Genomic DNA, 27,963 nt, shown 5'->3' on the forward strand with positions numbered 1-27,963 from the left:
CGGTGCGTGGTTTCTTTTCAAATTCCCTTCTAACTTAATTCATATTTTTGCATCGAGAAATACAGAGCGTCTTATTTCAATAGATATAAAAAAAAAAAAAAACTATATCGATAAACGTTCAATACTTGGGTTATGCTCATTTATAACTTCGAATTTAATGCTAACATTTTGTAGGTATCTCTAACAATCTCGTTGATATTTGGATTAATCGATAAAAAGAGGTTACGCTGTGTATATAATTGTCTATTTTCTATTACTATATCTAAATACAAAGCTATTACTGATCGCCATCGCTTAGAATTTGTATGCATTTCCAAACCGAGTTTATAATGACGAATGTGACCTAAATTAAAAAGAGTATCTAATTATTCCGAAAGGATAAAATGATATGTAATTTATGAGGCATTTACAAAGAGTCACATTTGCGATCGCCAATACTATTATTCGTCTCGCAACGCCGTAGTCTTGCTTTTTGTTCGTTCTTTTGTCTTCTTTATTCATCCATAATGTGAAATCGTACACACACCGTTACGCTTACTACATTTTTTCCTAAAAAACTATTCCGCGCGCTGCTGTAGTGTATTTATTATAGAATCCAGACAATCTACAAATAAATACATTGGTATATCTTAATTATATATTTAATGAATTTCATTTAGAGTTAATATTACTAGAGTGCAGTGTACCAGTAGTAGTACTGTATTAATTATACTACAAATGATTGTTAATTAATCGAAAGAAATGTATATCGTAGTTTAAAAACACCGAGTATATGTTCGGAACCACTCCACTCCTCGAAATCCACCGTTAGACCGGCACGTTGTCGTCTGCGCGAGTTCTTTTATTCGATATTGTTTATATTACTTACCGAAGGTCTTGCATGTATAACGAAAATACTATTCCTAATAAATAGAATTTCCTTTTATGGAAAGTCATATAAACAACATTAGATAAACGAACTTTCATAGACAACAAAAAAGTTAGTCTAACGGTGAATTTCGAGGAGGACAGTGCTCCGAATATATACTCGGTGTTTTTAAATTACAATATTCATTTCTTTCGATTAAATTAACAATTATTACATAGTTTTGCGTATGTGCGTGTGCTGTATTCGTTCATACAAATTTACTAAAAAAACTTAACTTTAACACTTAAATTCCGTTACCAAGTCGCGAAAACTCTATATATATTTATAAAAGAAGAAGACCTTTCATACGAATATGATTTTAAAAGCAAATAAATAATCCAATAAAAATCATTTAAATAACAGGGAGAACAAAGGACGAGCAACTGTTAAAGACGAAAGAGAAGACGAGTGCGTTGTCCGTGCATTATTTTTCGTATTTGTTTATAAATAATAGTATGTACTTCCAAGTTAAACTTGTATACGAAGGTATACTACACGCTATGGCAATAGTTTTAAAGGAAAAATCTGGCAAGCGTAACGGCGTCGTAAGATTCGAAGCGATACTCGCTGTATCTGCTGTATGCACGAGTCATTTCACAGAGAGACAAAACCAAGGAAGAAATAATAATTTTAGATCTTAGGAGAAATATTCGCAATCGAGTCCATCGTCGGTCGAGTCGATTAAAACTAAAGGGGGTGGAAAGCTGGGGGTGGTCAAGGTGGGAGGTTGTCCTTTTCACGAGTATGCGCCGATGAAATATATAGAAGCGGCCGACGAAAATCCAAGAGAAGAAAAGATGATAAGGATATACAGGCGGCGATAATCGTTCGCGGACGATTTCAAAGTAGGGTACAGAGAGTCGTTTATTCTGTTATTATTTATATACCACAGCAATCGATAATAGTTTACACAAAGGGCGTATGAAAATGTACAACCACATTACAAACTAGCTAAACAGCTACTTCTTTGCTGTGAAACGTAACGCTAAATAGGGGAGGTCTCCTCTACGGCATACCGCGATAATTTTCTCTTTCGTTTTTCTTCTTTTTTTCTTCGTTCTTTCTTCCTTTCCTTTTTTATTCTTTTTTTTCTTTTTCAACGCTTCTCCTTGACCCAAATACGCGCGAACGCCTCCTTCCTCTTTCCCTTTTGTCGTCTCGGAGAAGCGTAAAAAGGCAGTTACAATGAAAAGTCTGATATTAAAATTCGATATAATAATACTTATAGTTTCTTTCGAAGATTATTATTTGTAATATTTTATTATTAGACGATAAAGTTTGCTCTCGAGAAAAAAAGCCATTATTCGAATTGAATGGGCGTTGTTTATTGCATCGACTATTTAATTTATTTATTTATTTATTTATTTATTTACTCATTCTTGGGAGAGGCTACGTTGCTGTTGCTGCTGTTGCCATCATAGATAAAGATGATTATTCTATTTTCGTCTTCCTCTCTCATTTCTATTTTTTCACAATTCTCTTATTCTTTCTTTTAACAAGCGCGCGCTCTTCTCTTAGACGGCGATGAAAAAAAGGAAATCTCAAGCTTCGGTAAAACAATTTTCTATTCACGGAATGCGTGACTCTTGGTCTCGTTTTTTATTATTATTATTATTACTATTATTATTATTATTATTATTATAATTATTATAATTATTATTATTAATTATTATTTTGTTATTTTTGTCTTTTCTTTTTCCTTCCTCTTATTGTTGCCGATGTTGTCGTCGGTTTCACGGAGGAACGACGCGATTGATTTTTCTCTCTTTCTCCTTCTCTCTCTCTCTCTCTCTCTCTCTCGCGCTTGCTTTTTTCAAGAGAAAGGTTCCTGTGTGTAAGCTTCTCCATATTATATATACATACACATATACATATACATGCATATACATACATATACAGACGCACGCACGCACATAGATGTATGCATATATATATATCTATACATATACCGATCATTTTACGCTCAATTTACGCGTATAGACTTTATAACACCGTTTTATTATCATGGCATGCGAGACGATCATGCGCGCAGTAAAAAAGCGGGGAAAGAGGACGAGGAGGAGATTAGGGCCGGGGTAATACGAACGAATAAACGACGAACGAAGGAACGAAGGAACGAACGAACGACGAACGACAATCGAACGAACGATCGAACGAATAATCGAACGCACCGTAGGCTCGATTGCCGTGTGCCTTGTTTCCTATTGTAAAATGAATAAGGGTATACACAATGGGAATGGGAAAAACACGAACTTTTCTTCTTCTTCTTCTTCATCATTTTCCTCTTCATCTTCTCGTTAACTTCTTCTTCTTCTTGTTTTTCTGATGCGCTTGCTCGTTCCATGTGAATAATACCGTTAAAATGAGCCGTACATACGATCGCCGTACAGACCAACAACACGCGCGCGCACTTTTTTCATTTCAACATAATATTGTCACCTTTAATTAAGTATTAATTATATCTCGCTTTTCTTTTCAACAACGACATTCGTAAATCACGTTAATTTTGATCGAGTACCGTATGCTTTTTTCCTTCTTTTTTTCTCACATGCATGCACGCATAGATACGTACGCGAGTACGTAGATACGCGCACACCCACACGAACTTACAATCGCACCCACCTATGCTTTCCCTTCCTCTTTCCCTCTCTTTCTTTCAGAGACATGCTTTCCAGTCGCGTTGGTAACCACCCAAAGGTGCCTGTGTATTTTTTTTCCTTTTTCTTTTATTATTAACTTATTTCTTCCAACAATTCTGCTGTGCACCGTAACTCGATGTATGTATTTATGCGCGTCTCTGTGTGCGTTTATATATGTATATGTATATGTACGTATATATATATATGTGTGTACGCGTGTCCGTTTGCGTGCGTGCGTGCGCGCGCGCGCCCGCGTGTATTTGTGTGTGTGTGTGTGTTGTCTCCGGATCGAATGATACGATTTTGTTTCATTTTCATTTTCTTTTTGAGTAACCATACGTTGCGCGTGCTTAAGATCACGCGATCGCTAAAGATCTCCCCTTCCCACTTCAAACTGTCACCTGCTTGAATTGTTTTCTTTTGCTTACGAGTTATTAAGAGTTTTTGCTTTTTTTTTTTTTTCATGTGTCTCAGTTTTAAATGCGCAAATTACACTCACTACAGCTAGAGTTACGATACGTCCTGATCTTCCACATCCTGCAGCTGCTCCTTTTGCTCTCCTTCTCCTGCGAACGCCACAAAAAATATTAGCGCGATGGTACATAGGTATTATATGCGGGGTGTTTCCTCCGAAAAATAGGGAAAGGTTTGATGCGACTAATGGTGATCCCCCCCCCTCCTTGAAAGCATCCAAGGAATTTAATCGACAAACATACTAACCATCCCCTTGCATATCCGACGTCCATAGCGTGAGGTTGTCCCTAAGGAGCTGCATAATTAAGGTAGAATCCTTGTAACTCTCTTCGGAAAGAGTATCCAATTCCGCGATTGCGTCGTCGAAGGCGGCCTTTGCTAAGCGACACGCTCTGTCAGGACTGTTCAAAATCTCGTAATAGAAGACGGAGAAATTAAGCGCTAATCCTAAACGAATAGGATGAGTCGGTGGTAGCTCGGTCATTGCGATGTCGCTTGCCGCTTTGTAGGCTATCAGGGAATTTTCCGCAGCCTCCTTTCTGTCGTTGCCAATAGCGAATTCGGCTAAGTAACGATGGTAATCTCCTTTCCTGTATGCAATTAACAAATCCTTCGATTAGGATATATCCTTGCGAGAGAGATACGAGAGATAAGAAGGAACGGTATGTACGGTATGCGTCACGTGATCCTAACTCGCCGGTAAATCGAGATATCGTTACGTTAACGATTTCATCATTTTCTTACTACCGAAAGAAGAGAGCAACCTCTCTTATTAATGCACGCTCGCGATAAGTCACGCAACTAATTACGAGTTGGAAAGAATGTCGAAGATTTACAATGGCGGCGGCAACATTCGTCGAAGCTAATCTCGATTATTCTCATAAAAAATAAAAAAAAGAAGCGGTTTAAAGAAAAATCACGTGACCCATCCCGTAGAGATCGAAAGAAAAGAAATGGAAAGATTTCTTACATTTTGTAGTAAAATACTTTAGATTCTCCGGTGGAGGCGCAAGGTATCAAATGATTGTCCAAAACGCCGAGTATGTCGGCGCATATATCCCTGAGCTCTTTCTCGACTTGAGATCGGTATTGGCGGATCATCTCGAGCTTACCCTCGGCACCCTTGTTTTCCTCCTTCTGTTCGATGCTAGAAATTATTCTCCAGGATGCCCTCCTCGCGCCGATTACATTTTTATACGCGACGGAGAGTAGGTTTCTTTCTTCGACGGTTAGCTCTACGTCCAGCGAGGCAACTTTCTTCATCGCTTCGACCATTTCTGCAAAAAAGCCCCGGTACAAAAGTTCGACGTGTCAAATAAATCCTCCTTCGTCCCTCCTTCGTCCCTTCGTCGTCCCTTCTACAACAACTCTCAATAAATTACATTAATCGAAAGCAATATCATCGCGAGCGATCCTTTTACTCGTATATTTTATTTTACTTTTAGAACGTTATCAAGTAGGAAAGGTACGCTGACATATATTAACCCGGTAACCCTTGAACTTCGCAAAGGTGCTCTCGCTATTTAGATATACCACTGCTGGTCATGCGCGAACGATATACTTCGATACTTTTATTTATCCATACCTAAAACGACTTTTTAATACGAATTTTACACATGTATAAATAAATCAAACAAAAGGATTACGACGATTGACGATCGAATCATTATTTAGACGAAAAAAGAAGCAAACGAAACGCCGAACTAAATTCATCGTTCAAATGAAAAGAAAAATGTTTTATATAGAATGCGGCTCTGCTTTCATGATACAACGTAACATTAATTGCATTTTTTTATTATCCACCCTTTTTTAGCTCCCAAAATGTTTCGGAAAAAAAAAAAAAAAATAAATTAAAAGCCTAGATTCACTTAACAAAAGAAAAAAATCCGTTGGAACACGTGTTACCGTTAGATATTCTCCGGCAAGACTGCGAACGAAAAGAAATTTGGTAAACAGTCGTTACCGACTTTTTGTCAAGATCGAACTATGTTTATTCCTACTTCTATCCCTACTTCTATCCTTACGTATTATGTTTACTTTTTTCTCCGAGATGTAAACTATTCGAGACAGTTGCAGGTCAGCGCCGTCATCGTAAGCGCATCGGATTCGACACGGGCCTCCTAAACGGATTATTCCTCTTAATATTTCGATTAATTTTTTACGACTATTTATTTTTTATAATTATTATGTAACATTTAAACTAATTATTTATTAATTATGCGTGTTATAGCTTGAATTTTGTTCGTCGTTGGCGATGAGAGGCTAATGAAAATCTGCGTTAAACGGCTGATTTATCGTCAACAAGCTCCGAACGAAAATGACTATGTTACTCGAAAAGCTTCAACTTTGAATTATTATAAATTATATATATATTTTTTTTTAATACGAATAAGATTAAACGAAGAGTTCGGTGCCAGTTTGATTTCTCGTTTCGTTAATAATGAGTTCATTAGTAATTGACACGATCGCTTCTGATTGTATTCTTCATTTTTATGATTTTGACGTGTCAATAACTTTGTTCATTTATTAATAAAAGATAAAGTAAAAAATGCAAATAATAAAGAAAATATTGAAATGAACGATTACGTTTATCAATTGAACGCTAACGTATTTTTGTAGATAATCATTATCTCTAATACACCTGTGCTACTTTCTTTCAACGTCCCTTTGATTGATAATACAACGGAATCTAGTAGTAGTAGTAGTAGTAGACAAAGTGAGTCACTTGTTGAAAGCCGTTGTTTCGATGGATAACGAATATGAGTTTTTTATAAGTGTGTAATCGTTTAGAACAATGTTCTTGTTTTGCTCGAAAACGAAATAAGAGAGTCAAATAAACGCGAACAGATTCGTTCTTATTTCTTTCCACCCTTTTGAAAAGAGCTTTTCTTTAGTCTTGCCGTTATATCGACTCTGAACGTATTTATACTTTAATTACTCGTCTCTTGTAAATTTTTATATGTACAGACAACCCCGTTATTTCCTTAAACTACTAGTTTTTAGCGTATAATAAAATTCTTTTACTTATATATGCGACAAGTACCGTATTGCCCTAAGTGGAAGGCTCGTCGTCGATAAAACGAGACGGAAAGTTGCTTTGTTCGTTGTGCGCAAGATATTATACGCAGGCGGCTAAATTTGAGACTGAATTAAATAAAAAAGTAGGATGTGTAATATAGAAATAAAACGATAGACTGTACTATAGTAAATATTCGTAATAGAATAAAAAAATGATGTTAAATTTTGAACAATATAATATATGTGTATATATATGTATAAATGAATAAATTTGTAGGTGCTTTAGCCTTTAAATAGGGTATATTTTAGCACAAGAGTCAACCATCTCTACTTTCTTTTATCGAGATAATAGTTCGCGCATGCGCATAACGACTAAAGTCGTCTGCCAAAGAGAGAGAGAATGATATCGTTTGCTGCACCGTGAATGTTTGAATCTTTTTCCCTACCAAACTAGCGCGCAACATATAATACTAGAGTACATATATGCGACCACCACAGTCGAAATTCGGCGCAGCTCTCTCTCGAAGGATCGATAGTAGCTCGGTAGAAAAAGCAACAGTATCTATGGTGGCGCCTTCCTACCACAGGACGCGCCCTCGACGAATTCGCATAAAACACCTAACATAAATGAATAACCCTTCCAAATAATACCTATAATGCAATATCAACATTGAAACTATACGAGTAAATTTTAATTATGGCTACTTTACAGGGTCGACAGGCCGAGTTTCCACCGTGAATTGTAAAATGATATTTGGAATCTTTGTCCGTTCCCTTTTCGAATGAAAGCCAATTTTTTGTTTAAATAAGAATGTAAACGCTCTAAGTCGTCCGTCGTCGATCTTACCAAAATGATTAAAAGAACTTTCGTTAGGATAATAACCTTCGAAAACAATTTCATGAGTGGAGTTATCTTTTTCATGCTATATCATTGAATCTTTTGGAGAAGCGAATTCGAATAGAAAAGGTATATCGGAGTCTCGTTAGCGACGGAATTACGAGGAACGAAGTATACCGGCCGAGATATACGGAAACGTAAGGTAGCGGGCGCAGCAGCAGATCAATACTTTCCTTCGGCCGTGGTCGCTCGCGCTCCTGACTACCCCCCACCCCACCCACCGCTCACACATACTCGCTCCCGCAACCCTTCTACATTTTTCTTTTCGATTCCATTTCCTTTAATCTTCGATGCACGCATTCCTGCATTTTTGGTCTATTTGATTACTCGTCGACGTACAGATATCTCGCGCGAGAAATATTAGCCCCTTAGGATCATTAGCCCCCTCCCCCACCACCCCAATCCCCATCCCATTCTACGCACGATCGATGTTGACTAAGCAGGAGGCGTTTGACTCGGCGCTTGTCATTCCTACGACGTTCTTCTACCAAGAGAAGCTTTCTTTACACATATAAACGAAGAAAGTACGGCATCTAAAACGTACTTAGCAGAACTTTCTTTTAAACTTTCTACTAAGCTTTAAGACCAACGTTCGTGCGAATGACACGTATATTAGGTATATAATGGATTTATAGATATATATGTATGTAGTCCATCCGTGAACTGGACTATGTGTACATATATATCACGTATATACGTGTACATTCGCAATGAACACAGAGACAGACGCGCGTACGTCGTGAATGGAAATAAAAGTATCGAGCAGCAGTCGGTCATGAGAAACGAAGCTACGAAGCTACTATTTTTCCTCCTTTATTTGAAAAAGATACCTAACGCCTATATAAAAGATTTTAGGAGACCGAAGGCAAAGAGGAGAAGTGCAGTTGTGCGAGGAAAAAGGCAAAAGGGTCGTCAAAAAGGAAAGCGGAGAGGAATTTCTGGATAGGTAGGTAGGTAGGTAGAAAAGAGAGAGAAAAGAGAGAGCACAGAAGAGAAGGCCGAAGGTCGAGCCGGCGGTCTCGTCGATTGGTCGTGCGATTTCTCTGTGCTCTTCAAGGCCAAATGCCACGAGCGGCACACGCGTTACTACGTGTGTCTCCGTCGTAGTAAAGCCGGCATCATCGTCATCTCTTAACTTCTCCGATTTGTCTGGTTATTTGGACGAAAGGGTCCCTCCGAGTACCCCGAACACAGTACGCCTAGCAACGCTACCTCGTCGCCGCCGTTGCTCCAGCGCTGACGACGTCGTTGCGAACGAGCGAACGAGCGAACGACCGACCGACCGACCGAATAAGCGAGAGAGAGATAGACTGGGAGGGAGAGACGAAGACCGACCGACCGAGGGAGAGAGAAAGAGAAAGAGAATAAAGAAAGAAGTAGAGAGAGAGAGAGAGAGAGAGAAAGGAAGATCGTCGATATTCCTGTACGAGCTCGTTCGCTCGTTCGATCGTTAAGAATGAGAAATGACACGAGAGTTATCCAAAGGAAAAAAAAAATGTGTAAGCTTGCCGGTTCTTTGGCACAAAACGAACAAAGCTAGTCTCGCACTTGACGTTTCTTCCAACACTTTTGACAGATCTTGGTAGGTTCGATGCCATTATACGTGTCTTCAAAAATCTCATTCCAGCTTCGTTAACGAAACTTGTGAAAAAGAGGAAATTCAGAGTAAGAGAAAATGTTAATGAAAGTTAAAGAATTGAATGGGCGGGTTTGGTGTAGGAAAGTCGAGCAGCCCCACTCTTCTAGAAATTTGGTCGATTTCCATTTTGGCCCAGGCCGGCTCCCTTACTCGAAAAAATATCCACTCACCGTCATAGCGTTCAGCTTGTTCGGCCAGTTTCGCCTTGTAAACATTGTCCTCCCGTTCCGACATCTTGGATGCGCGTGGATTTGACGAGTAGACAAGGGCTTTCAGGGAAATCTTACGAATTGCTTGTTTCACCGAAATACGTACAACTCCTCGCACAGCCACTCGCAAGCTCACTGACCAAGATGGCGGCGCCCGCCAACAATCGAAAGCAGTTCCCGACTCGCGCAGACTCCGCAAGGCGCTTTACGCAAACCCTGTCGCATGGCGCATGTCCAAGTCCGTGTATCATTACGCGTGACGTCACTACTACCAGCGCCCTCCTCAACGATCCTCGACAAATTACCCTCCAAAAAGCAAAAAAGCCTAATTTTCTCTACGTCCTTTCTATTCCTTTCTTACAAACGTGTTTCTCTCGATTAAATCCTCAATTTTTAATAGAGACATTCTTTTTTTCTTCTTTTCTTTCCAGATTCTACGTCTTTCTTCTTTACGATCATTATAAATTTCTTTTATGGGAAGTAGTTATGCGTCATTGCTCGAAAGATGGCACTCGTGTATTCGCATTTTGTATTTCATTTCAATATCATATGCATTTAATACACTAAAGGATGCATTAGATTTGCCACGCAATATAGAATCATTGCTCTATGCATTGAAAAAATTTTTCTTGCATGTTAGAATTGTCGAATTGTCAAATTTCCCGGAATTTCAAACGCAAAGTAAATTGAAAGTAGATGGCATTCCTGTCAGTAATATTCTTACTTAAATTCATTGACGTACGTCAAAGTCAAATGTGTAAGTGTGTCTATGTGTGTCCGCTATGTACGCATATACAGGATGTTCCAAAATAACTGGGAAATATTTTAGGGTTGACTTCGGCACGTCTAAACGATTAATGTAATTTATATAAACATGTATCTTATTTCATTTTGTTTTCGAGTACAACTCGAAATTTGTCGTTAGATGAAATTCAATGAAAAAGAAAAAATTCAACTAAATTTTCAGCAAATCTGAGCAACATCTGGACGAGGAGATCATGTTTTTAATATCTTTTAAAATCGAATCGGACGTACGGTTATACGGGATATTTTTATTGTTTCGATGTAATAAAGCCGTCTGAAATATTTCTCTCATTTTGGGACACCATGTACGTACATTAATACGTATATATTATAATCGTTAATCTCTCCACACGGTTCATCGAATTTAGAAAAAAATGCATAACTAACGAATGCAGACATACATGTTGTAATAATAAAGGAAAATGAATAGGAAATGCGAGGTATAATGCAATATCGTTAAATAATCGTTTTATAGCGAAGCATTTTGTATTTGTCGTTTCACACGATTGGCTAATGTACAAGCACTATAATCCAAACATTTTTCCTATTCGATTTTTATCGTCATAGCTTTTGTAATTTATTTCTCATTTTGAATTATTTATTTAATAACTAATTTATATTTATCTGTATACAGACATATCATTTTTCTCTGGATATTATTTAAACTATTAAAAGTATAATACAGCCAGACTTAAAATAACAATGATCTTAAATATTAGCTGCAAGCGAGCTACCATCGTCTAGTGTTAATAATCGACTCGGCAATTATCATACACTAAAAACGTAATAGCCGATATGCTTCTTATAGAGGAATATATAATAAGTTTTATTAACTGTTATATGTACATACGGACATACATACATACATACATACATATGCACAATTTACGCGAATAAATCGCTCGCGTATGCCTGTGTATGGATGTGTGCGTGCGGTAATTTTCTTTATATATAATATATAAATACATATGTATGAAATACATACATATATATTTACTCAGTATTTTACATATTTATTTATGTATTTATATATATATATATATATTATATTATTATGTTATAGTTTGGAAAAAGAATCCGTAGTAATGACGAATGTTGTTGTTGTGTTTATAATTTAGTATCTTATTTTCTGCAAATTATTTGGAACTTATAATCTCTTAAGACCGCTTCCTTTCTTTTTCTTTTGAATATGCTTCCTTTCCTAAGTTCGATTCCAGTTTATTAACCCTGTAATCGTTGCCTCGACATAATGGGCTTGTATCGGCTCAGTCATCGGCACGCCTTCTCAATATTTTAGAATGTTCATTAGGCGTGCGGGCACCGTGAATTTGGAAGCGTCAAAGTCTCGCTTGCTTTTACCCATCGAATCTGTATTTTATACGTTGAAATTTATCACCAGTCACCTAACGTATTTCCCAAGTGAAGCCTATTCTAGCATTCTCTCGTGACTACACACAGATTCTAATGGCACATTCAGGAACGTTTCTTCAAATCACACGCCATTGTCCAGTCAAGTGGTTGGTCGATGCCAACCCCTTGTTCGAGCATTCGCGTAAATGTGATTTCAAACGTGGCAGTCGGACGAACGCAAAGATGTAAAAGCAGCATCTCGTTTTGATTCTTTTTCTGTTGATTTATTTCTTTTGTATTTTTTTTTTTTTTCTTTTTGTTGCTTCTTTTTAGGTAGGTGTTTTAATAGAGCCAAAGAAGGACACCATCTCATTTAAAATATATGCAAGCAACGCTTTCACAATTTGAATATCCTTTCTTTTATTCATTTGCAAATATCACATCGCGCGAAGCACAGTAACACATACGTTTCACAGTTTGCATAAGTACTTTCCGCGATGTACATGTATTAAAATATATGAAAAAAATGACATTACTATGATATGATAGAATTTCGTGAAAGCTAGAATATAATAAAGTTAAGAAAAATAGGAAAACGACATGATATTTCAATTTTTCAGTGACGCATAGTAATACTGAATTACATAAATCCAAATAGTTAATTTTATATGAGAACGATACGAATACTCTTTAATAATTGTACTATTGAAAAATTGCTATTCTAACTGTACAATAAACTGGTATATTACGTATACGTATTTTACAAATCATTACGATGTTTCTTACTGGTGACATTTTCAAGAATTCAAAAATGCTTGCTCATAGAAAAAATTTAAGCAATGAGATTCGAAGAACTTGGTTTTTACAAAATCACAAAATATGGACGACAATTGCTTTGTAGAATTTTACAATGACCGATCAAATTAGCGAAACAATAGGAAGGACACAGCTGAGGAAGAAAATAGAAAAAGGCAGGTAGCAGTCAGCACGGTCATGACACAAAAGTACAAAAGATACGATATAGTACGTGTCATATTTGCAAGCGTCAACTTTTGTTCACTTCATTGGAAGAAGTAAAAACTATACCACACCCAATAACAACCCCAATATCACACGTTCGGCATATTTATGAATATTATTCTTCGCGTCCGTGATATCTATCGCTATTTAACTTCGCGTTAAAAGATCCAAACTTTTCTTTACTGTAAATGGGCGGTCAAATTGTAAACTGATATATTATAAACTAAAATATGTTTGGACATCTTGACCAATCGCCTTTGTTCTTACACTCCCAGTATTCGCCGCTATACATATAGCAAAGACTATCTGTGTAAGGATCCTGCTGTTTCTTAAACCATAATGGTTCCCAAGTTTCATATGGTAAACCTAAGAAATAAATACCCTCGATGAAATAATATTAATTTATTATAGATTGTTCAAAACAATTGTTGTAGAATCTCAGTTATATACCTTGCGAAGCAGCTTTTTCCGCTTCGTGTTCTCGATAACGCCGTGCAGCCCTCTGTTTCTCTTCCAGCCGAAGTTTCTCAGCGTTAGCTTCATCCCATTGTCCATCCTCCATTAATCTCTGGTCGGGTCTTAGTCGTGAATCTGTAGGTGCAATACCATCTTCCGGTTCGTTGAGCTGACAGGCCAATTCCGTAAATGAATAATACCTTTCGCAATCATCGCTATTATAACAAAATTACGCAAATAGATATTAAATTAAAAAAATATCATTTCTTTTATGCAACAAATAGACAAACGATTATATTAGTTAATACTTACGGAGGCATACGTCGTTTCCAAGCTAATATATATGGTCCTGTTTTATATACAGGATTGTCTGGAGCTCCCGATGTACTAATAACAGGAGCAATTTCTATCTTCGAATCCCATGTACCTTGAACCACCCATTTTACCTCTTTACTCGAATTCATGACAACACCTTTCACTTTGCGTTGATTATCTCTTGAAAAATATGAGTATGGTATATATTTTAGATGGCACTTGACACCCTCCTTGTGATTCACGATATCCATATCACCGCTTTGATCAACCCATAACTTTCCAACTATTATATTGTGTACAGTGGTGGTTACTTTACGCCACGTATAATGTTGTTTTTCTGTATTAAATTCTAAGTGAGCAGTACCTAAAGGAATTACCTGTAGAAAAAGAAGTTCTTCGGGTTTAGAAAAAACACAAGGCAGATATGTATTATTAGGTTCAATAAACTTGTTTACCTGAAGATACTTTCCGCGAAACTTAGAAGCCATAGTGAACTCCTGCCAGCAACGCCATTTCCTACCTTCGCAATGTTGAGCTAGCATCGGAGGATGATGAGAAACTTGCTCGGAAATCGCTCGCCAACCGAGATCATCTGTGCGATCGCACTCATACGTTTCACCTAACAATGGATTAAAAGGTTTGCCTGTTCTAGCAGCAGTTGTAGAATAACTAGAGATAGTAAATGCAGCTACATAGGCCATCTGTTCGTAGCTGTCAGTACATTCCGCTGCTCTATAATTACATCAATTATTTAACATTTTCAATAATTATTAATTCTCAGGAAAACAAAATTATATAAACGTATAATGTACCTATCAAGAATTTCTGCATATTCATAATCTTCTGTAAGCCTCTGAAGCATACTAAGTGGTTCTGAGAAATTAACGGGCATTGGAATTTTTGACAAATCTTTGCCAATACAATTTTTCATAATACTCCATAGATTTAAAGGATAATTAGGTTTATCAGGTACTCTAGTTCTTCTTTTTCTGCTAGGCGTGGTTGCTAACCCGGTGCCACCGCTGCCGCCATTGTTGGTTTGCCAAGCCGTCTGTATATTAATACAAATTATTATATATTTTAAAGAATTTAATCATTCATTCATTTGGAATAGATTAATTACATTGTCCAGCTCGTCTGTATTTGTAACAGGTGAAGAAGGTTGTATTGCCGTAGAATCGGTCACAATAAGAAATGACTCTGTTCCAGTGGAATCTGAAACTGGCAAAGGCGTTGGATCTCCTTCAGAACTAGAGCCATCATCACTTCCTTGAGAATCAGTTCGATCTCTCTGATGAGATATTGAATTGGTTGAGGCTACTCCTGGAATAGTCAATGTAAATGTGTCCGACTCTTGAGCATCATAAAACTCAGCATTATCTTCTTCGTCTTCTGATGGAGAAGTAGTTATCGCAGAATCTTTAAAAAAGGATATTTACCATTTAAGCATCCATTATAATTATCAAAAAAAGGAAAATAAAAGTTGTGAATAACAGTAGCGTTATAATCAAATTAAATAAATAAAATTATATGATACTTTTTCAAAATGTAAATGTTTAACATCTATATAACATGAAATATGTTAATTCATCGTCGATTAATCAATATTTTTCACGAAACATAAAAAGAGAACTTTAGAAAGATAAATTGATTAGTATTATGAATTAAATACGAAAAATATGAATAAAAAGATTATTACTAGTTACCAGTCTAATTTTAATATCCTGTCATAGCACAATCTATTCTGACGAAATTAATTTAATTTGCTTTCGAATAAAAAAAATCTTATTACTAGTTAAATACATACTTTCATGATATTATAATGTTTTTCGAACACTTGTAATGTCTCGATCGACAGGAATAATTGCATATTATTAAATCAGTATATACTAATATACTTAAAACGATATATTATATATATATATATGTATAATAGATATCACGAGAAGGTTATGATAAGTTACAAGATTGGCTCGCAAAACCACGGATTTGGATCTTCGAAATTTTCATCGAAGCTGCATTTCTATGAATCGTTTTCCATGTATATATATATATATACACACACATATATATATAACACATTCACTCTGGGTCGTTCGATTATTGCTTTGACATCATCTATGATTTCATCAATCGTGTATTTCAAACCGTTAGACTGACTACTGATTTAATACTTTTCACTTTGTAATTTAACGATAGATTAGAAACGAAAATTTTACTAACGAAAATCGTCAAAGTATCAATTTACAAGGCCATCTGTGCTTAATTAAGCACCAATTTTAAGAGAAATGAAAGCATATTTAAACCCTTTGTAATATATTCACACACTTACACAGGTAGACCACATGATCATTTCAGAGATTGTAATCAATCATGTATATATATATATATATATATATATGCACACATATGAAAAGCTTTGCGTGCAAGATCATGCGCCGTGTGAGAAAAACGTCAACGCAACGAAGCATAAAGTACTGAACTGCCATCTATACTTAAGACAGAAAACCGCGCATTTTTGAAAACACAGAGAAACATAAAAATCGTGAACGAAAAAATGGCCTTTACCGATGAACCGATTTTAAGAAAAAATGATGCATGTATATTGAAAAAAACTTTCTACGATATCTAATCTTCTAATAGATCAAAAAGACATAAAAAAAACAAATACACATTAGACATAATTTAAATATGTACACATCCATTCCATCTGATTTCAAATTACCTTTCATTTAATGAAAAGGGTAGGAATTTTAGAAAACAAGCGCACGCGATTTTATAATATTAACTTAACAAAAACGTACTAATAATTTACTTTAAAATAATATTTAAAAAATGTTCCTAGAGAAAGATTAGATTTTTGTTATTTTAAGTTTACAATAATAACATTACTATTATTGCATAATTATTACATTATGAAATAATAACATGACGATTAATTATCTGATGTATTGAAAATGTTTATAACTTGTTCTCCCGTACGTTCCTTTGTTTGACATTTACAATTAACGTGATTAAACTTCGAGTCAATATTGACCAATAAAGTTGATATCGTTAAAACGATGAAAGAATTTCTTTTTGAATTAATAGAAATGATCAAGTTATGCAAAAATAAAATGTAAGCTTGTAGTCAGATTTAAATACATTGCAATGTAAGCATAATCGAAAATGATAAAATTTAATGTAGTTATAAAAAGAAAAAGCAAAAATTCTACTAATCACATTAAAAAAAGGAAAATAAATGAAATTACGGGAAGGTCTGTGTCCTCCCGCTGGTGTCACCGAGGGAAGCGCATGTTGCGCAGCTTCTTCCAAGTGCGAATGCTGCCTAGCTAGTTGTTCAACCATTTTCTCTATGCGCACCTTCTGATCGCGTTCATGTTGTAACATTTTCTTCCACTTTGGTTCTTGTTGCTGGGCTAATTGGAAATAGTTATTGCTTTCCTGAAATCATAATTCACCCTACTTTCTACAAATACAAGCCTATGGTATGGAACCTAAAGTAGTTTATATCACGCGTAGGAGATAATTTTGATTATATCTTAAATTATCTATTGTATAGACATAATTACTAAACGATATCTGTATGGAAATATCATATTTTTGCATATTTGTAATAGCGTAAAGATTTCATTTAAGCTATAAAGTAATGTCGGCGACTAATGCATCTTTAACTTATTGTTAGTTGAATACCTATGTAATAGTTTATGTTCCTTGAAATAATATTATTTTATAATTTAATAATATGATTTAATAAAGTTTTAGAAAGAAATGGAAGTATTCGTTAACTAGATTGATTAAACCCGAACTTACATTGATCATAGCAGTGGCAGCAATACGAAAGAGAGCAGCTTTCTCATTCAGAGTTTTAATTTTGGTTGTTAGATCAGGATACGGTGGTTCTAGGGTTTCCAATTCATTCAATGCTCGTTGAAGAGTAAATCCTTTCTTGGTGATCATATCGTAACAAATCTGCAAGTTATTTAAGCATTCACTCAAATCTCTGACAACAGTACCCTGCTCTACTTTTTGACTGTCATTATCTTGATACTCTTCTTCTTCTTCGTCTAGAAATACATTTTCATTTAGATATACGTATAGATATTTATTTATTTCGCCTATCGAACAGAAAAATATTACACGGAAAAACTCGAAAATGAAGGAAATATGGTTAAAATTGCAACAGAATACTTGAACATACAAACGTCTTACTAAAATTACGTATTTATCGCAAAATGAGATAGAACGTAGGATGAATTTTATGATTAAATCATACAAACCAGATTCTACGGCTTGAATGGCCTTGGCCTTCGCCAACTCAAGAGCCGTGACCCATTGTTGACGTTCTACTTCTGTCGCTGCTTTTATATGAAAAGTTTGGGTACCGCCATTGCTTACAACAAAAGTGCAAGCATCTACAGTGTGTATTAAGGCCCCGTGCATGGATATCGTGCCTCTACATGTATGAGACATCTCCGTTGGATTTCTAAACAAAGAATTAAAATGCGACAGTCCCTTGAAGAGATCCTCTTATTGTTGGAAAATCGAATGACACAGAAAAAGACAGACGTGAGTTTGCAATTCGTTCAGCGATATATTCAAGGTTTATCCAAGCCAAAACTCAACCTCGTCCCATTAAAATTAATGTCAATTTGTCTGCATTAATCTGTGACACTATGACACATTAAAAATAGGAGACGAGTATATATATATATGAATTAGCATTTATTTGATACTTTTAAAAAAGCAAACCCACAACCAAATTCTTCGTAACAATACCATTTCTATTTTGCCTACACCTACGCAAAAAACTTCATATTTTACATTAAAAATAATATAAGCAACGCCGAAACAAAGGTCATGGTATATTATGGAAAAAGAAAATATAATCGTTAAATAATCGTTTCATGCAATTGTCAGTTTCAATCAAGTTAATTCATCACGCAAAACTTATACGATTTTATATGAAAAAGGAACAGATCATGCTGACGCGTAAAAAATATATTGCCGTAGCATATAGTCCACAATAGTTAATGGAAGCAGATCTGGTAATAGACATTTCTTTTACAATATAATAAATTTTGTACAATATTCACACGTATACGATATAAACTATTTGTTAATTCTAAGCTATTATATTTATTTTTTGTTGAAAAAGCACAATATATATTACTTTTGGTTTCGTTTAATGAAAAATAATCGACAAGAAGGTAAGGCAGTGACCAGTGTGCTATCCAATAACTTAATGTAGATCGTTTGATCTCAAAAATAAATCTTCTAAATTTAAAACAATTCTATCAGCAACTCTCCTCTCACCCCCTCTCGAACTTGACGCAATCAATTGTTACTAAATTTAATTATAAGAGATACAGCAAATAATATATTAAAATTTAATTTATTATAATAATCAACAAGAAAAGCATATTTGTTTAAAATCACGCACACAATTATGCACGTACGTACATACACGCATACGCCACCAAGGACACGCATAAATGTGTAGGTCTTCAGGTGACGAACGCTTAAAAATTTTCAGACAAAATATATGTGCGTATACATATATGTAATTTATGTGAATAAATAAATAAATGTATATATGTATATATGTAAATTACGTATATAGGTATAGAAAGGTTTCTAGGTATATGAGTATCATGATATTTGTGTACTGGTGTGATATTACATGTGTAACATTTGATCAGTTATAAAACATCAATTACAAGTCAAGAAAAAAAAAAGCAGGAGAAATTATTAGGAATGCTGGCGATCGCATTAACATGTAGCAAAATGGAATGCGAGGTACTTTTTAGAATGAAATGAAACTAACATTTCTTTTGTCTCCTTAATTACAATTCATTTGAATGAAAAGTCAGGATATTTCGACGTTTCGATAATTTACTTACTCGGAGGCTCTGCCAGCTCTCCGCTTGCGTCGCGTTGATATCTTTGGCCCCCCTGTTGGTTCAGCCCTAAACAATCCATAAAACAAATAGACCCCGTTCACATTGTATAAAATTGTCAGAGAGAGAAGCGAAATTTACTTTTTATTATTTCTTTCTACTGCAATTGGTATATCATGGTTGAAAAAAGTTTCTTATTAAGAAACGAAGGATCCTAAGCGACACAAGTTTAACTTTTGAAATATAAACGCGATAATAAAATTACTAGTGATCATTGCGCGAACAACATGATCTGTGTGAAAAGGCTTTCCAATTTTGTGTTTTAAAACGAAGTGAAGACAGAATATTGCATTATTATTTGAAAATATATTGCAAACTCAAATCACATAACTGTGCCAAGCGGGAAAATATTGAAAGTCCTAAAAATGCAGTGCAAAGTTTGTTGAAAAACACGAGATCGCCAACTTTATCGGAAACATCAATAGACGATAGCCGTTGTATGTTATTATTACATTCTTATTTTACAAATATATGCATATCAAGAATGTATTAGACGATATTTTTAAGTTCAGAAATATCAGATAGCACAAATTTCTTTTCTATATTAAATATTTTCATTAAACAAATCTATATTAACAATCTCGCGTGAGAACTGTAAAAAAGCATTGAATAATTTAATGTACCATCTTGTAAAATCAACCAAAATAAGAAAAAAAAAAAAGAAAAGGCCAATATACAATAAAATTCATCTGATGCGCGTATCCAAATATAAGCAGGCAAAACATTTCTCATGATTTAAGCACGAGGACGTTTAGATTGGTCAGCACATATAACTATTTTCTGGGTATGTTATATATCACTTATTATATTTACATTCTGCTCCTTTTATCAGGACTTGTTAATATTTTTGTTTAGATTTTATACAAATTTAAGAATTTAATCATAATTGTACATTATTCCATCTATAATAGATATTGAAGAATTTTAGTATGTATTCCCATATGTGCATGCTTTAGATATTATTTGTGAATAAGAAAATTGGGATATAAATATTGCGATTTAGTTTTCAAATTACTTGGATAAACCATCATGTCAAATGTACAGTTATATCTGCATAGGTTTCTTACTGTCATGCATTTTTTAATTATTTTTATGCAATTTTAAAACAGTTACTTTTATCATTTATGCTATTCATATTTTAACAAAAAGAAAATAAAGAAAATTGCAGGCATGTTCATCTATCATAATATATAAAATGCAGAGCTGTTCCAATACATATTTTTCAACATAAAATATCTAACATTTGTAATATAATACTACATAATAAAAGAACAATATCTCAACAAATTTTATAATTATTGTCTAACTTAGAAAAAAAAAAAAAAAAAAAAACAAAAAAAGAAAATTTCACAAGTCTTAGAATAATGATTCTGGATGCAAACAAAAATTATAATGAAATAAATTAAATAAGCTAATATTGATAAAATCAATGCTTGAAATTCAAATAGATCTACTGCAAAATAATTTTAATAATTTTAATAATAATTAAGTATATATATAATTACATTCATTTACCTACTACAAAGGAAAGTTTTCATAAATCGATCAAGGTGTCAAGATTGAGATATTGCACATTGACATTTTGCATATAGAACTGTGTTTTCAGATCCTTCATTACTATGTTTTTCTTATTACGATTACATTTCTGATGAGTTTTTTTTTTTTATATAATTGGTAGAATTCATAAATGTTTGAATAATCCATAGAATAGACGTGGTGGCATTTTATTTGAAGTAACGCTTAAAATGTCATCAAAACTTTCCTTATGCTCATCGCAACGGTGTAGACTAATATCAAATGATAATATATAATGAATTATATATGCAAAGGAGGTTTATTTTCAAATCATCAATATGATCAATGGGGTCATAACCTAACCCTGTAGAAGGAAAAGCTCTGCTTTTTGTCAAAGTTACTTTCTATCCTACAGAAAAACTTTGATCATACAACATAGCACGAGTAGTTGTAGAAATTTCGCGTTATTTAATCATACGAGCTAGGAAGAGCATATTAGTAAGGGAGACAGTGATTTTACTACGGACTACCTGTAATATGACAGAAGGCCGTTTGACAGGACAAACCATCTTCTCTGATAACCTTTCAAGTAGTTGGTCCATTTAAAAAGCCATCCTTTCATCTCCTGTGTTCCATGTTGAGCCTTAGAATCGCCCATTTTCTAATACGTAGCGTGCTTAGACGCGTTTTTCCTGAAATTACAATGCGCTCCAATATCTGCATACACATCACTCGTCTTGTACAGCCACCATTTTGATATATCCTTCGGGCCGACAGAAACTGTCTGGTCTGAGATTGAAATTTTATATTTACGCACAATTATTTAGTTTGATATTACCAACAACGATAAGGAATCAATTTAAACGTGCCTTAAGATCAAAATATTTTCTTTTTTTTAAACGAACAGTATGGATTCTCTATTGCTCGGCGTGATAAACCCGCCACGTTCTTCTGTGACGGCGCCTAACCTTTATTACTATCTATCTGACGTAACATATCTTTCCTACTGAAAACGTGAGAACGTATAGAAACGTATACACGAGTAATTATATGCTACTCTCGGATTTTTACTTAACTACGTCAAGCGGTTCGTATCTGTTACGTCGTTTTTTTTTTCTACTTGATACGAAATCTCTTCAGATACTAATGCATAAATTATTTCTACCCAATTATTTTACGATCCTAACTAAAGAATTAAGCATATTATTACAATTAACAAATACTCAATAACATAGCCAATATTGTCCAATTCGTTCCAATATCTTTAGAAACCTGTACCTAACTATTTATCGTTCGTAGAAAAATCGATACTATAATTAAATTTAACTATCTTAATTATGCACATTACGTAGGTGTAAGTGCGGTATCTTCAAATTTTATTTTTATTTATCTATTCGAAAATTAGTCTCATTCCATTATTGTATTTTGTGATATATATAATAACGTGATCATTATTAATTTCAAACATAAGGATCAATTTAAAAAAAAAACCGTTTTAATTACTCTGCATTGATTTGCATTATTTAAATATTATAAGATTCATTTTTTTTACGATATTAAATCGATTTTAAATCAATAAAATGAATAATAGTTCTTATGTAATGCGTTATATTGATTAGACGTGCGAGGAATTACGTATACGCACAACTTAAATTAGTTACTACACGTGACTATATAAAATATATCAATTTTTTAATTTGTCGCTTCGATCTTTAATCGTTCACGACACTAATAATCAGTTTAATTATATGCAAATTATAGTTATTGATCTATATCGTTATTGTTTATATATTATACAATTTAATTTGTTTAAAAATTTGCTTCAATAGGCTATATAAAAATCCTGTAGCTTACCAATCAGGAAAATGTAATATGACAAAGATGGCGTTCGAAGTGTATTCTGCTTTATCCATTGGTTACTTTTCGCGAATCAATGCGAAGTGCACTCGTGTTGCATTTAACAATTTGGAATCTAATATTTTGGAATCGATTCAAATGAAATCTAAATAATTATTGTCCAATAATTATACTCAAAATTAATATTTTTTTCTAATATATTGATTTAAGGTAAGAAAAATTTGTTGACAAACTCATTAGATGTACTCTATGTTATTCATGTACGTTTTAACAATGGTAAAGCTTATTATTTAAATTATTATTATTAATAATAGCGAACATTTAATTTTGTATTTTAAGATTGTAATATTATATTAGTTCGTTTACCTTATTGTGCGGCAAAGAGAAAGGATTAAAACCGTTGATTGTTCTACTTTCACGTGAAGATTCAATGAAGCTTAAAACTATGTTTTGCTGTGATTTATGTTTAGTCATCCGATACTGTAATACTTTTCATCTAATTTGGGATAATCTTATTGTTTAACTTTTATATCGGACTGTACATGTCAGATTTTATCAAGGGGAAATAACGCTCGAGGTGGAATGTCTTTCCCTCCCTTCTACGACCTCTTTTTTCGAACGACACAATGGTATCAATACTGCTGATGACTATTGGCAAGAAAAAAAATACATTGAGATGTTATCTTTGTTAACCGCAATTTTTACCGCATTTTATTATTGCATATTATTTCACTTAGACAATGTTATTACAAGCATAGCTATTTTCGTTTTTCGTAAGTGGCAACTTTTGACGACTTCGAATAATATAATAATAATATTCAAAATAACACATTGAATTTTCGATCTTTGACAATCGTTAAAAATCAATAGCAAATGATTCATCTCGTATTAATTTTTGCAAATTAAATTGATTTGTTTTTGAAAAACTCGTAAAGAATAATTTGCCTTGATATTTTCATTGAGAAACACACGTGTAATAAAAGAAATAAAAGAGATAAAAACACGCAAAAGCATTTGTTATTGCAACATCACCGATAACATTAAAAAACGCGCTTAAATATCTATCTTGACTTACCTCCGAGTGTATCTGCGAGAGAACCTTCTTCAGTCCGGAGTATACCACGAAACATAACGGTAAGAATAGAAAGTAATTGTTTCAAATAATAAGTAATTGACGAAAGTAAGTGAATGGTAAAGCATTTATAATGCAATAGAGTAGATTGATCAAGATCATACGATACGTATAGTAATGTGTATATACTTGTAAAATATCTTTTGTTGCAGCGCCTTGCAAGAATTTTGATTAATGTCAGATATATTATTAACAAAAAAATCTACGATTAAAGATATCCGATTAAAAATTATTTTCGAAAAGGAAGAAAGTAAAAAAGCTTATATATATTAAATAATAAAAGTGTATGTTAAAAGTGAGACACGTTGAATCATAAAAAAAATCATATACGCATGCGCAAGCGATTGCAACGTGTGGTGGAAAAAATTGTCTGACCAAAACTGCCTACCGTCGCCGTTCGAAAATTATACTAAAGAGGACCGCATGGTTCGTGATGGCCGACAAAGCGAGAGAGGATTTGTTGCAACAAGTCAAAGAACAAGGAGATCTTGTACGAAAATTAAAAGCTGCTAAACTAAATAAAACTCAGGTATGTTATTACACTGTCGACGATGCAATAACTTAATTAATAATTACTTTTACCTGCGCGGTACATATGGTGCATACTTATAAGTTGAAGTTCTTATATCTATTTGGAATGTAAAACGAAATGCCACGCTGCGATGACACCATGTCAAATTAACATACTTTTCACCGAATTGCGAAGGATTATTTTTATTTGTAAGATAGGCTCGTCTATATTTAAAAGTTTAGTACTGTCGTAGGATACAATCAATGTTTTTAATTAGCATAACTTTCCTTCTATTTGAATTTTTAATCGCCGGTTTTACGCACTCTGCCTTTGTCTGCACGTTGGATATTTAACCATTTGCCTTATGGGTTTTAACATTTTTTTCTGCACAAAAAAATAGAGTCAGGTTTTTAAATTATAATATATAAATCTTATAAGAGATGCTTAAATTCAAATTGATAAAGTATTTATGGGACGATAAATACTTTTAACATTTCATTCTTTAGGGATCTTCAAATATATTGCCTGATTTAGAAACCTTAAACAATGAATTTGTGGATATCAGCTACGTATGCGGCTGGATCCCTTCCTCGAAAGACAATAAGCTTTACAATTTATGTACAAGTTATTCTAATGATGATATTGCAAAGTGGCCACACTTAAATCGATGGTACATTAATATGAAAAGTTTTACCGAAGCTGAACGTTCAAACTTTCCTGCCTCAGAAGAGTCGTTTACTTCTTTGGCAAAGAAACTTGAGAATATTGATGATATTTCCTGTTGTAATAATAACTTGCTTGTCAAAAAGGTGAGACAGTTGGCCACTTGCAAGCAGCTTTACCATAGATTGCTAATTATTGATATATTAATCATCATAATATTTAATCATTTTATTTACTTACAAATTTTCAACGTGGTTCACGTATTGAACAGTGCGATGATACTTATAGATTTTTCCTTAGTAACATTCACGATTTAATAGAATAAGAGTAATTTGTGGCAGCTGCTTGCCAGTTTGCTTACCTATGTTATGTCTATTGTTTCGGCTAGTTTGATAATCACCACTGAGGCGGACTTTTCTCTTTCATTCTGGTTGCGCCATATTCTCTCGGTCTAAATGATGATATCTCTGATGCGTACCAAAATTTCTCTCATCGCACAAAAACATTTCTACACGTCTGTCGTTGCCCAGCAGGTAGGCAAGCCGTTGATACATTTTATGAATAGATTCTATTGTGTATCTCGTAAATAAATGGGCATTGTAATTCATATGATTTACTATTAAATTAATTATTAGTCTAACGCAAATATGATATTTACAGATAGCTGAGGAGGTTTCAAAACTTTTGGATTTAAAAGCTCAATTAGGAGAGGAAAATGCCGTTCAACATAAACTCATCCTTAAAACACCGAAAGGTACGAGGGACTATAATCCTGAACATATGTCATTACGAATGGGAGTTCTTGAGAAAATAATATCAGTATTTAAACGTCATGGTGCTGAAACTATAGATACGCCTGTTTTTGAATTAAAGGTACGTAGAAATATTTATCATTAAATATCGACATATGAGATAGACACATATTTTAATTATTAATATAATATTTTATTCTCTTCATGAAAATTAGGACGTTTTAACAGGAAAATATGGGGAAGATTCTAAATTGATTTATGATTTGAAAGATCAGGGAGGTGAAATACTTGCTCTTAGATATGATTTGACGGTACCTTTCGCCAGGTATTTAGCTATGAGCAAAATATCTAGTATCAAAAGATATCATATCGCCAAAGTTTATAGAAGGGATAATCCAGCTACAACGAAAGGACGTTACAGAGAATTTTATCAATGTGTGAGTACCCGTAATGTTGACTGTAATATGTTTATATCGTATATATTACGCATTATATTTATTTCTATTTTAAGGATTTTGATATTGCCGGTCAATATGATCCTATGCTTCCCGATGCCGAATGTATTCGCGTAGTCTCAGATGCATTGGAATCTTTGGACTTAGGAAAATTTATAATTAAATTAAATCATAGATCATTACTCGATGCAATATTTGCTACGTGTGGCGTTCCTCAAGATAAATTTAGAACCATCTGTTCTTCGGTCGATAAGTTAGACAAAACACCTTGGGAAGAAGTAAAGAAAGAAATGATAGAAGAAAAAGGACTAGACGAAGAAACAGCTGATAAAATTTGGAATTATGTGTCTAAGTCTGGAGGTGCTGACTTGATAGCAGAGTTAAGACAAGATGAAAATCTAATGAAGCAAAAGTCTGCTGTATTTGGTTTAGATTCTATGGAATTACTATTAAAGTACTGTACTATTTATAATGTTATAAACAAAATAGTTTTTGATCTAAGTCTTGCCCGAGGACTTGATTATTATACTGGAGTAATTTATGAAGCGATTTTAACTGGTATGTTTGCTGTTTCAATGATTGATCCTTAATGAATTTTTTTACCAATTGTATTATTTTGTATTCTTTCTTTTCTTTTAAGGAGATGACGTTGGCGTTGGCAGCGTAGCCGGAGGCGGTCGTTACGATAATTTAGTCGGTATGTTTGACAGTAAGAAGAAAACCGTTCCTTGCGTAGGTGTATCGTTAGGTGTCGAACGCATTTTTAGTGTCTTAGAAGCTAAAATGGCAAATGAGGGTGTGAAAATTCGAACAACAGAAGTAGAAGTGTTTGTAGCTAGTGCTCAGAAAAATTTACACGAAGAAAGAATGCGTGTTCTGTCGGATCTTTGGGATGCTGGTATCAAGGCTGAACAAGCATACAAGAAAAACGCAAAACTTTTAGCACAATTGCAACATTGCGAAGAATATGGTATTCCTTTAGCGATAATACTTGGCGAAGGAGAGTTAGCGAGAGGAGAAGTCACCTTAAGAGAAGTTACCACGCGAAAGGAAGTTCCAATTCCAAGAGATCAACTTATCGACGAAATTCGAAAGCGGCTACAAAACTGAATATAGCAGGCTAATTATTATTATTTATTTTTTTTTTCCTCTCTTTCATAGTTAGATCAACAATAAATGTATACATTGCATTTTTTTTAACCGATCAATGAATTTTTCTATCCGAAGTACATTAATAAACATTCGCATTATTTACAGCAATAAGAGTCACGTATGTATTTATTTAATAAAGATAGTCATCTTTTTATAATACGTCTCCACCAAATATAATATATATGGACAAAGAAAACATTATAATTTATCAAATGTGTTAAATAAAAAAATATGAAT

At 34.0% G+C, this 27,963-nt stretch overlaps 3 protein-coding genes across 9 annotated transcripts; 1 reads left to right on the forward strand and 2 right to left on the reverse strand.

The window, feature by feature from the left end:
- Positions 1 to 222: 222 nt before the first annotated feature.
- LOC122517150 (14-3-3 protein epsilon) lies at positions 223 to 9,936 on the reverse strand. Its single transcript, XM_043635556.1, has 4 exons — positions 9,746 to 9,936; positions 4,991 to 5,297; positions 4,267 to 4,610; positions 223 to 4,112 (listed from the first exon to the last, which is right to left on the reverse strand). The coding sequence occupies exons 1-4, from the start codon at positions 9,807 to 9,809 to the stop codon at positions 4,057 to 4,059; spliced, it is 771 nt and encodes a 256-aa protein (XP_043491491.1). The 5' UTR covers positions 9,810 to 9,936; the 3' UTR covers positions 223 to 4,056.
- Positions 9,937 to 11,055: 1,119 nt separating this feature from the next.
- Positions 11,056 to 24,205, reverse strand: LOC122517145 (oxysterol-binding protein 1). Of its 5 annotated transcripts, none has more exons than XM_043635545.1 (12): positions 24,137 to 24,205; positions 21,735 to 21,896; positions 19,633 to 19,698; positions 18,010 to 18,215; positions 17,543 to 17,796; positions 16,981 to 17,173; positions 14,853 to 15,148; positions 14,542 to 14,780; positions 14,185 to 14,461; positions 13,727 to 14,106; positions 13,409 to 13,629; positions 11,056 to 13,324 (listed from the first exon to the last, which is right to left on the reverse strand). In XM_043635545.1, the coding sequence occupies exons 2-12, from the start codon at positions 21,860 to 21,862 to the stop codon at positions 13,182 to 13,184; spliced, it is 2,403 nt and encodes an 800-aa protein (XP_043491480.1). In that variant the 5' UTR covers positions 21,863 to 21,896; positions 24,137 to 24,205; the 3' UTR covers positions 11,056 to 13,181. The 5 variants fall into 5 exon arrangements, with proteins under 5 accessions (XP_043491480.1, XP_043491479.1, XP_043491478.1 ...); XM_043635544.1 differs by lacking the exon at positions 24,137 to 24,205 and adding an exon at positions 23,428 to 23,507; XM_043635543.1 differs by lacking the exon at positions 24,137 to 24,205 and adding an exon at positions 22,074 to 22,431.
- Positions 23,592 to 27,883, forward strand: LOC122517147 (histidine--tRNA ligase). 3 transcript variants are annotated; one of them, XM_043635549.1, is made up of 7 exons: positions 23,592 to 24,195; positions 24,346 to 24,722; positions 25,211 to 25,513; positions 26,028 to 26,240; positions 26,335 to 26,556; positions 26,631 to 27,132; positions 27,215 to 27,883. In XM_043635549.1, the coding sequence occupies exons 2-7, from the start codon at positions 24,627 to 24,629 to the stop codon at positions 27,682 to 27,684; spliced, it is 1,806 nt and encodes a 601-aa protein (XP_043491484.1). In that variant the 5' UTR covers positions 23,592 to 24,195; positions 24,346 to 24,626; the 3' UTR covers positions 27,685 to 27,883. The 3 variants fall into 3 exon arrangements, with proteins under 3 accessions (XP_043491484.1, XP_043491485.1, XP_043491487.1); XM_043635552.1 differs by lacking the exons at positions 23,592 to 24,195; positions 25,211 to 25,513 and adding an exon at positions 25,756 to 25,900 and having other exon boundaries at positions 24,634 to 24,722; XM_043635550.1 differs by lacking the exon at positions 25,211 to 25,513 and having other exon boundaries at positions 24,144 to 24,722.
- The last annotated feature ends 80 nt before the right edge of the window (positions 27,884 to 27,963 follow it).

The sequence above is a fragment of the Polistes fuscatus genome, unplaced genomic scaffold, assembly GCF_010416935.1.
Source record: "Polistes fuscatus isolate 324 unplaced genomic scaffold, CU_Pfus_HIC Scaffold2, whole genome shotgun sequence".
Taxonomy (NCBI): Eukaryota; Metazoa; Arthropoda; class Insecta; order Hymenoptera; family Vespidae; genus Polistes; species Polistes fuscatus.